At 55.9% G+C, this 9945-nt stretch overlaps 1 protein-coding gene across 2 annotated transcripts; it reads right to left on the bottom strand.

Moving 5' to 3' along the window:
- Positions 1-265: 265 nt before the first annotated feature.
- On the bottom strand, positions 266-9364 carry PGAM5 (PGAM family member 5, mitochondrial serine/threonine protein phosphatase). Of its 2 annotated transcripts, none has more exons than XM_079150574.1 (6): positions 9134-9364; positions 5561-5739; positions 4267-4392; positions 4095-4183; positions 3861-3994; positions 266-1302 (listed from the first exon to the last, which is right to left on the bottom strand). In XM_079150574.1, the coding sequence occupies exons 1-6, from the start codon at positions 9322-9324 to the stop codon at positions 1152-1154; spliced, it is 870 nt and encodes a 289-aa protein (XP_079006700.1). In that variant the 5' UTR covers positions 9325-9364; the 3' UTR covers positions 266-1151. The 2 variants fall into 2 exon arrangements, with proteins under 2 accessions (XP_079006700.1, XP_079006701.1); XM_079150575.1 differs by having other exon boundaries at positions 3861-3991; positions 9134-9363.
- Between the last annotated feature and the right edge of the window lie 581 nt (positions 9365-9945).

Below are 9945 nucleotides of genomic sequence, written 5' to 3'. Positions count from 1 at the left end.
CTCCGAGCAGGGCGTGCAAACCACTGCAGCTCCCCAGGGTCTGGTGTTGGGGCCGACACGCAGGCGAAGCCTGGATGCCTGCGGCGGGGTTCCAAGGTCCGCACAGCCCGGCCGTCTAGCCGCGGCCCTGCCTTGGGTGGTCCTGCTTGTCCCGTCTGGCAGGACGCTGAGGTGCCGAGGCTGAGTGAGGACACGCGAGGCACGGGGGCTTTCTAGTGCACCACTGGTCTCATGGCACAGGTTTCCCGTTTTAAGACAATCACGATTTGTACTTTTAAAATTTTATTATGTAGTTATTTCCAAAGAGGACAGAGAAATGGATCAAATATCCCAATTCATTGTACTGACTACTTAAAATGTTCATAATCACTTTGTAGAAACTGTACTGCTTCCGTTAAATTAACAGGATATTTGTGGTAGACATATCGTGTCCAAATATTTTAACCCACAAGCCCAAAAGATGAACAGAAGCCGGGAGCAGACCAAGATGGAGCTGTCAGCCCAGGATGTCAGCCCGGATGTCTCCAGATAACCTTGCCCAGCATCACCCGCCCACCCACCCTGTCTGCCGAGGCCAGCACATGGACCATGGCACTGAGACTCACTTCCTCTCACCCAAGTCCACCTGTGCAGCTGGCCAGTCCCTGTGCCTTCAGATATTATAGTATCAGGATCTCTAACTCTGGGGTGAGAAAGTGGTTTTCAAAGCAAGAACCCAGGTGAGGAACATATTTTGACAAACACTGACGTGACAGAGGTTTTCAGAATAAGAATGTATGACGTGAAGTGAGCTGTTAAGTTTTGTCCTGCCTCACCAGCTCTGGCAGAGCCCGGAGTCACTTGCTACTGTGACCACCCTTGCAGACCTGCCATGGTGGTCCAAAGGGATGGCAAGCCAGGCCTGTTCAAAGCCCAGCACAGGCTGTCCTCCTGCCTGAGAAGGTCCTCACCCCACACCCATGGGGCTGTCCTGGCAGGACAGAGGAAGAAAGTCAGGCTGTCTGGCCCAAAGTTCTCCCTTTTCAGTGGGCCAGACACAACTGCTCAAGCCCCGCATCTGAGGCGTTTCCGCACTCGCGGCCTGGACAGGGGACAGGAGGGAAGGCTGAATCAGGCTGCACGCAGAGAAGGGCAGAGTCCCGCGGGGGCCTTCAAGACCGGGTGATCTTGTTGGGAGGCATGAACCCTGTGTCCCCAAGGGTCCTGAGTGCTACTCGGCCATCTGGTCGGATCACCAGGTGGGTGATGCTGCCATTGTTGAGGGAGAGACGGAGCCAGCCTTCCGGAGGGAACTGCAGTGCTCTGCGGGAAGAGAGAACATTCCAGAGGGAGCTCTGGTGGGGGGCCACTGCGCCCCGTGGGACAGGCAAGACCCAGGTCCTGCAGTACCAGAGCAGATGCTCTGGCTGGTCCCAGGGTGCCCTGGGTCCACCAAATGAGGGACTGTCCCACTGGGCCAGGGCTCCACGGGAGTCAAGCTGCACACACTAGTTTCTTGCAGCATCACTTCTTCTTTCACAATGTAACAAAGGACAAGGCCAAAGAGTACATCAGACCCACTTCTGATGAAACCGGGTGTTTTGCCAGGGATGGAAGTGCGATCCACAACCCCTGTAGCATTTTCATACCCTTAAAATGCTTATTAGGTACAATGAATACCTGCTAAGAAGCTCAGTATCACAGCTTCCTCGAGTCACCAAATGTCCTTCACGCTTCAGAAGGTGGCCTGAGCCTCAAACCCACTGTGGCCCCAGTGGCCATGGTGACATTTTTCTGCTGTAAGTTTGGTAAATGTCAAAGTGTAGCTACCTTCACACTGGGGTTTTTTTTGTTTGTTTGTTTCTTTTTTTAATGCTGGGGATTGAACTCCAAGGTGCTTTGCCACTGAGCTATATCCCCAGTACTTTTTTAAAAAATATTTTTAGTTGTAGACGGACACAATACCTTTTATTTTAATTTTTATGGTACTGAGGATCCAACCCAGTGCCTCACATGTACCACTGAGCCACAAACTCAGTCCCCCACCCCCGGGAGGGTCTAAGTTACCAAGGGTCTGGTTAAATTGCTGAGCCTGGTCTCGAACTTGTGATCCTCCAGCCTTAACCTCCTGAGTCGCTGGGATCACAGGCATGAGCCACTGCACCCAGCTCCATGCTGCTTTTAGAACTCTTCTCAGTATTAATCCCACAACCACAGGGCCTGCTCCTGCACAGAGAGCTTCACGCACGTGTAACTCGGGAGCGGTGTCTGAGGCTGTGTCTGGCACGGGGAGCTCCTGGTGCCTCCTGGCATCGGTGTCACCTCCCAGTGCTGTTAGGGTTCACATGATAATGGGGTGTCAACAGCAGCACAGAAAGCACCTGAATGGCCTGATCAAGGAAGAGGAGTACAAGAGACGGGTCCAGCCGACAGGAGGGATGCACCACCCCACGAGTCTGTTCCTGTTGCAGGCAGGGCCCAGCACCCAGCCGTCAGCCGCATCCCTTCCTGCCACCAGGAGTTGGGTGGAAGATCCCAACTCCCCAACAGCCTTGTGTGTTGGGGCTGCCGCTCTCCCAACCATGGGCCTCCATACCTGGGCTTCCAGCTGGACCATGCATGGGATGCCTAAGGAGATGGGCCACCACAGCCCTTCTGACACAACCACAGACAGTATCACTGACCAGACTAGAGGTCACAGAGGAGAGGCGACCCCTGGTGATGGAAGCCTGATGAATATTCTCTAGGGGATCCACAGGTGGACACAGGCTTCCACTGTTTCTCAAAGTTTGCACTTTACTGAGATTTGGTCAGTCCTTTTACTTATTTGAAACGAGAGCACACAAGGGCCTTCCCACCCAAGAGGCCCCATGTGCACGTAGACGCTGCCTTGGCATTCATGGAAAACAGGCCTATTCCAGGTCTATGAGTCAAGCCAGTAGAGTGGCGTGCACCAGTGACTCAGGAGGCTGAGGCAGGAGGATCACAAGTTTGAGACCAGCTTCAGCAATTTTGTGAGACCCTTGGCAATTTAGCAAGACCCTGTCTCAAAATAAAAAATAAAAAGTCCTGGGGATATAGTTCCCCAGTTGTAGAGCACTCCTGGATTCAATCCCCAGAACTGGGATTGAAAACACACACACACACACACAAGCCTGGAACATTCTATGGTACCACAGTGTGGGGAAGGACCAGAACACAGGCACCCCCAGCAGAGCAGCCTGAGCACAAACAACTGCACTCACGACAAGCACAGCCACAGTCCAGGACCCAGAAAGTAAACACCCCCCGCAGTCAGTGCTGGGCACAGGCCCCGTGGCCCAGATGCTCAAGGCCTGAGTCCATTGCAGCACTCAAGGCGAGAGAGAAGAAACACACCACCCAACATGCACCGAGGGAGAGGCCGGGCACTCAGGGTGCTCAGTGCGGAACAGAGGGTGCAGAAAGCAGAGTCCCCTGAGCTGGCCTCGGTAACTGTTGCCAGTAGGGTCCCAACAGATCCTCACAGCGAGCTGCTGGGACCAGTTTGAGGGGAAACGGGATTTCTGCACAGTCCAGGATGTTGCACCATCAAGGGGCTGGAAGACCAGCACACAGCGCCCTGCCCATGGCAGCCCCAGCTGTCCACCCAGAAGACCCTGACACCAGGGCCACGTCCATCTGCGCTGCTCTGCCAAAACACAGAGTCAGAGGCACCTGACTCACGGGCACTCCACCAGAGCGGTGGCAGGACCCTCCAGCTGTGAGACAAGACCTAGAAGCTCCAGGCAGAGGAGCCAGAGGGCAGAGCCACACACCCGCGGAGGTGGCGAAGTGAAGGGATGGGTCCTTGCCCCTTCTCGACACCTACACCCTCCGGCCCTGGGCGAGGTGGGGCCTACCTGCAGACGATGTAGCGGATGACGTTGGCGTGGCATATGAAGATTTCATAGCTGTCCTCCTCCTGCTTGGCATCTGCCCTGTGGATGTAGTTCCGGAAGGCGGCCTCGATCCGGGCACCATCTTCGTAATACTGCTGGGGGCAGAGTGAGGACCACCAGGGGGAAGCAAGGTGAGGTGGCCATCAGAAGGTGTACCCAGCCCCTGCCCCAGTGGCCCGTGGGGCAGTGCTTTACCACAGCCTCTGGCTTCCAGTGAGACACGGGAGGGTCGGGCTCGATGGGTGCGCCTTCCCGCAGTAGGTCTGTGCTGACTCTGGAGACACCTGAGGAGGAGCACAGTGCCGTCCACTCCAGGAGCTGCCCTGTGGCCTCCCCTGCAGGTGGCACGAGCCCCAGCCCCACTCACCTGGCAGGTGCTTGCTGATGATGTCTGTGGTCTCCACAGCACGGGTCATGGAGGAGTGGACGATTTTACTGAACTTCAACCCCAAGCTGGCAAGTCGGAGCCCTGTGAGTTCAGCCTGTTCCCGACCTTGAAGGTGAAATACCCAAGAACCACACACCTTGACCCCTCCTTCAACCAGTGACACCTCATAGGACTATGTGTCACCCAGGGTCCTGACCCAAGGGCTTGGGCCTAGCAGGGGTCAGGATCTCAAGGAGCAAAGTCAACAAGATCATCGATTCAACTGTCCTCAACCCCATGCAGAAAAAAAGCACCTCGGTCCATTAATAGCAAAGAGAAGACACGCCCCACTGTGGGAGCCCAGCAGGTAGTCCTACTCCACAAAGTCCACACAGTGTTAGCACCACAGTGGCCGATACATACACTGAGGACTCTGTCACTGAGCACCAAGTGGTTGCAAACAGAGGTGCTTTTTCTTAAATGTATTTTAGCATATGGCTGGAAATCGCCAGGAAGTCAGTTTCTGTCAGACTCGGAGACCTCTGTGCTCGGTGCTTCTCTTCCTGTCCGCACCCAGGAACCAGGAAGTCTTTCAGAGAAGGGTCTGCAGGAGAGCAGGCCGGAAAGCCCCTCTTACCATGGAACCTTTCCACGTGTGCGCAGATGGGGACTATCAACCAGACAGAGGCACTGCGCAGTCCAGACTCAGCCAGGCAGGGAGGCGCGCCTGCAGTGCCACCCTAGAGAAGCTGAGGCAGGAGGATCGCGGGAACCAGGCACTCAGGGTCAGCCTGGGCAACGCAGAGACCCTTCCTCTAAAAAGGTCGAGTCTAGACTCTCCCCCAGACCCCGCCCCACAGGCACACCAGCAAGGGCACTAAGGCAGGAAGGACGCACTTGCCTGCCAGCACATGCTGCTGCCCAGTGGTCACGAGGACGCTGTGGACAGCCTGCAGGCGCCAAGCAGAGCCACGTCTGGAGCACCAAGAGCACGAGCCTTGGGGGCCGGGCATGAAGCCTGACCTGTGCAAGCACAGCCACTGTGCCCCGCGCTTGTGATGCGGGATGAAGCCAGGGACTCGCACGTGCGAGGCCAGCACCGTCACACTGAGCCAACCTCAGCCCCGTATGTTTCAGTACAGACATGTTAAGAAGCCTGTCTCCTGTCCAAGTTCAGCTGAAAATCATAGATGATGACGATGTCCATGTCTGTGCTGATGGTCCCTGACAGGTTCAAGGAGACCCATGCCCCAACATCCTGGAAGCTGACCACAGGGATCAGCTGGGCACATACCTAGTGGGGTCAGAGTGCGGTCCTTTTCCAGGCAGCCGTCCATGTGGTACTGGGAATGCCTGATGAGGAAGATGTGCCTCGTGGCCTTGGCCTTGTAGTGGTCCAGCCTGGATGCCAGCTCCTCCTCCCCAGACTCCACGTTCCTCTTCCGCAGGTTGACCAGAGAGAGTGGCTCTCGCCTAGTGTTGAAGATAAGGTATGCCCTGTGACCTCTGTTGCAGATGCCTCTGAGGACTCCCACAAGACAGTTTTTTCCCATTCCAGACTGACTTCTCCAGAGAAGCCAAGGCAGCCTCCAGGGCACGCCCCGTTCGCTTCAGGAGCTGCAGCCAAGCTTGTTCTGTGCCAGGCAAAGCCCTCCTGCAAGGCACGCATGTCCCAGCAAGGATGAGCAAGCCTCAGGGGACGGGGACACAGGGCCAGGGTGGAGAAAGGAGCGCAGGCTGCAGGAGAGGGTGCAATGGACGGGGCCTGCAGTCTAGAACTCATTGGCTGACTGCAGCCGCTAGCTGTGGACTGTTTAAAGTCAAAGGACAGGTGGCCTCTGTATCCAGGGTATGCAGTCAGCCACCAGGGATGGCACGTGCTTGGAAAAAACTGCACCTGTACTGGACACAACTACTTGTATGTGGTCCACACTGCATTTAGTATTATAAGTAACCTAGGTATGATCTAAAGCAATGGGTCGTATCAAATACTACCCCGTCTCATAAAAGGGATTTGAACTTCCACAGATTTGGTGTCCACAGGTCAACTGTAACTTGAACTACGATTCCATTTAGGCACCTTTTACCTGATGTAACTGGGTAGTGGCTGTCACGTGGTGCTGGGGGTGGGGGGAGCAGGGGCTATAGACCTGAAGCTGTGGGAGGTTACATGTGGGGGGTGGGGAACAGCACAAGGGAACCTGGCCAGAATCTACCTGTAGAGATGGTGGCAGGAGAGCAAGGTCTGGAGGGTCGCTGGGGTGACTCAAGGATTATTTGGGCAGGGCTAACTTGGGGTGCTGGTCACACACCAAGCAGAGGTATGTGTTGGCAGACATTGGGGCGCTTGAGGCTACAGGCAGTTAAGGAAGCCATGGACTCCTCCTCACAGCCCCCAGGAAGGAGCCAGAGACTTGTCCATGCGAACCTTTGGGACATCCTGGAATGAAGGAGGGGGCTCAAGAGACAAGCCCCCTTCATATTAGCTTCCTGTTGCAGATCATCCCCACCTGCCACCAGCCCTTTCGTCCCCACAGCTCAACTGACTTCCCCATCTCTACACCCAGAAGTCTAGACACAGCAACCAAACAGGGAGCATCAGCTGAAATCAGAAAAGGCTGGACTCAACTTTAGGTTCATTTGAAGCAACTTCTTTGACCTCAGAGTGAGTGTTTTCCTTTAAAAGTCCTGAGAAATTCAGAACACCCTTCTGATTTTCTACAGAGAATGAGCCAGGTGTGGTGGCCCATGCCTGTTATCTGCAGCTCAGGAGGCCGAGGCAGGAGGATCCTGAGTTCAAAGCCAGTCTCAGCAACTTAGCAAGGCCCTAAGCAACTCAGTGAGAACATCTCAAAATTAAAAAAAAAAGTGGTGGGTGTGGCTCAGTGGTTAATCGCCCCTAGGTTGAATTGCTGGTACCAAAAACAAACAAACAAAAAATAAGAAGATGATGACTGCAGTCTAATTACAAGAGAAACACCACACAAATCCCACAAAACATCTGACCTGTACTCCTCAAAATGTCCCCAGCATCAGGAAAGGAAGTCTGAAAAGCTACTAAGTTGACAGAGCCCAGGGACACTAAGGACCAACTGCCATGTGGGACCTGGGAATAGAGAAGGGCAGGCAAAACTAAGGACATCTCAACAAAGCACAGACTTCGTTAGTAATCATCAGTACTGACTTAACGTGACAGATCTACCATTCTTAGTGTTAAAATATTAATAACAGGAAATTAGGAAATTAGGTGTGAGATACAAAAGGATTCTCTCTGTAACTGTTCTAGAATGTAAAATTATTACAAAATGTTTGTTTTTTAATTAAAGGTTAGCCAGGCATAGTGGCACATGCCTGTAATCCCAGCAACTTTGAAGGCTAAGACAGGAGTATCACAAGCTCAAGGTCAGTCTCAGCAATTTAGTGAGACCCTATCTCAAAATAATAAAGGGCTATAGTTCAGCGGTAAAGTACCCCTGAGTCCACTCCCCATTACCAATAAATAAATAAATAAATAAAATTAAAGGTTAAAAAAATCATGAATTTCCTGATACAACTAGGGGTTTGATATTAGCTCTGTGCCCAATTTCTAATTGTCAAGTGTAGAGACTACAGTGTAGGTACCTAGATTGTTCACCTGGAACTGGGTGAATCACACAATAACGAATCCCTGCCTCTAAAGCAACCTCTTCAGTAGGAACAAAAGTTAGCAATGTGCATAATTTTAAATTGTCCAGTAGTAGTATTAAAAAAGTAAAGAGAAACTGGTGAAATTCAGTAACACTCTTTATTGAATCCAATATACTAAAAGTACTGTCATTTCAACTGAATAGTGGAAAACTGCACTGCTTTGGTTTTTAAATTTAAGTTGATATTAAAACTAAAACTGTGTGTAAGCACAGGAGCATTATTTCAAAGGCTCAATGACCACAAGTAGATGATGGGCACAGCACTGCCCAGGTCCTAGTCTACTCTGTCCTCCTCCTAGCCAAAGGATGCTTGGAGGGTGGGCCCTCCTTGCACACTAGCCCTCAGGAACCAGTATGGCCATCCTTGCACATGGACCCTCAGGACCACTGGTCACAGACACCCTGGCACACAGACACCCTGGCACACAGACACCCTGGCACATGGACCCCAGACACCAGTGGCACAATCGCCCTGGCCCATGGACCCCAGGCATCCTGACACACAGACCGTGAGCAAAGCCACCCTGACACACCGACCCTGGGCACGGACACGCTGACACACAGATTCTGAGCACAGCCACCCTGACACATGGACCCTGGGCACAACCACCCTGGCACATGGACCTCAGGCACCTCAGGCACAAGGACCCCAGGCACAACCACCTTGGCACACGGACCCCGGGCACAATCACCCTGGCACACGGACCTTAGGCACAACCACCCTGGCACACGGACCCCAGGCACACGGACCCCAGGCACACGGACCCCAGGCACAACCACCCTGGCACACGGAGCCCAGGCACGACCACCCTGGCACACGGACCCCGGGCACGATCACCCTGGCACACGGACCCCGGGCACAATCACCCTGGCATACGGACCCCAGGCACGACCACCCTGGCACATGGACCCCAGGCACACGGACCCCGGGCACAATCACCCTGGCACACGGACCCCGGGCACAATCACCCTGGCACACGGACCCCGGGCACAATCACCCTGGCACATGGACCCCGGGCACAATCACCCTGGCACAGCTACCCTGGCACATGGACCTCAGGCACCTCAGGCACAACCGCCCTGGCACACGGACCGCGGGCACCCGGGCGCGGCGGCACCGGTCGGGCGTCCGCGCGCCGCGGGGCGCAGGAGGGAGCCCGCCGCCCGCCGGCCCCGCGCACCTGTCCCAGTTGGGGTCCCAGACGCCGGGGCACGGCCGCGCGCCCCCCGCCCAGGCCCGCGCCTCCGCCGCCCGCGGCTCCGCGTCCCCGCCGGCGCGCGGCTTGCCCACCGCCACGGCCGAGAAGAGCACGGCGGCCGAGCCCCCGGCCAGCCCGCAGGCCGCCAGCTGCAACGCCTGCCGTAACGCCATGCCGCCCGTCCGCGCGGCCCACGGCGCGCCGCGAGGGACACGCTTCCGCGCGCGACCGCCCGCCGGCGGAAGTCCCGCCCCGGCCGCGGGGGCCGCTGGGAGCGCCGGCGGCGGAGGCGGCGCGGGGGCGCGCGAAGCGGGAGCGGGCTCGGCCGGCCACCGACCTGCGTCCGCGTCTGCTCGGGACCTCGAGGGCAGAGGCCGCAGTTACCTGGCCATCCCGGCACCCGGCGTCTGCTGCCGCGCTCAGTGCCCACCTCAGGGCAGCCAGAAAGGCCCCGAGGCCTCCGGGAGAGGGCGAGCCGCGCGCGGCCCCGGGTTGTGGCACGGCGCAGTGGTGCCATTTTGTGGACCTTGTGGTGGGTTCGTTGGTCCAGCCACAACTAGAATATGTTGGGCAAGGCATCCAGGCCCTAGGGTAAGAAAAGGCGCCTCTGCTTCTCTCCCCGCTCCGATTCACGGGACCACCCTCAGCGCCTTCTGTGTCACCGATGAATGTCCACCGGGGAGACTGACCCCCTGGCTCTGGGCTTCTCGTGTGCCTGGCCGCAGCCGGAAACGCGTGTGGAATGAACTGAGATTGGATGCAGCTATGATCTGCTGGAAACCCGAGAACATGAA

The sequence above is a fragment of the Sciurus vulgaris genome, assembly GCF_902686455.1.
Source record: "Sciurus vulgaris genome assembly, chromosome: 8".
NCBI classification, from domain to species: Eukaryota; Metazoa; Chordata; class Mammalia; order Rodentia; family Sciuridae; genus Sciurus; species Sciurus vulgaris.
Note: the sequence above shows the minus strand (reverse complement) of the source record. Positions and strands in the feature narration are given on the sequence as shown.

Bases quoted from the DNA above. Each gene is read 5' to 3' on its own strand.
- PGAM5 (XM_079150574.1), bottom strand. From the start codon at position 9,324: ATGGCGTTACGGCAGGCGTTGCAGCTGGCGGCCTGCGGGCTGGCCGGG. The intron at 4,184-4,266 runs GTGAGTGGGGCT...GCTCCTCCTCAG, and splicing joins CATCAGCAAGCACCTGCCAG to GTGTCTCCAGAGTCAGCACA. The intron at 1,303-3,860 runs GTAGGCCCCACC...CTCTTCCCGCAG, and splicing joins ATCCGCTACATCGTCTGCAG to AGCACTGCAGTTCCCTCCGG.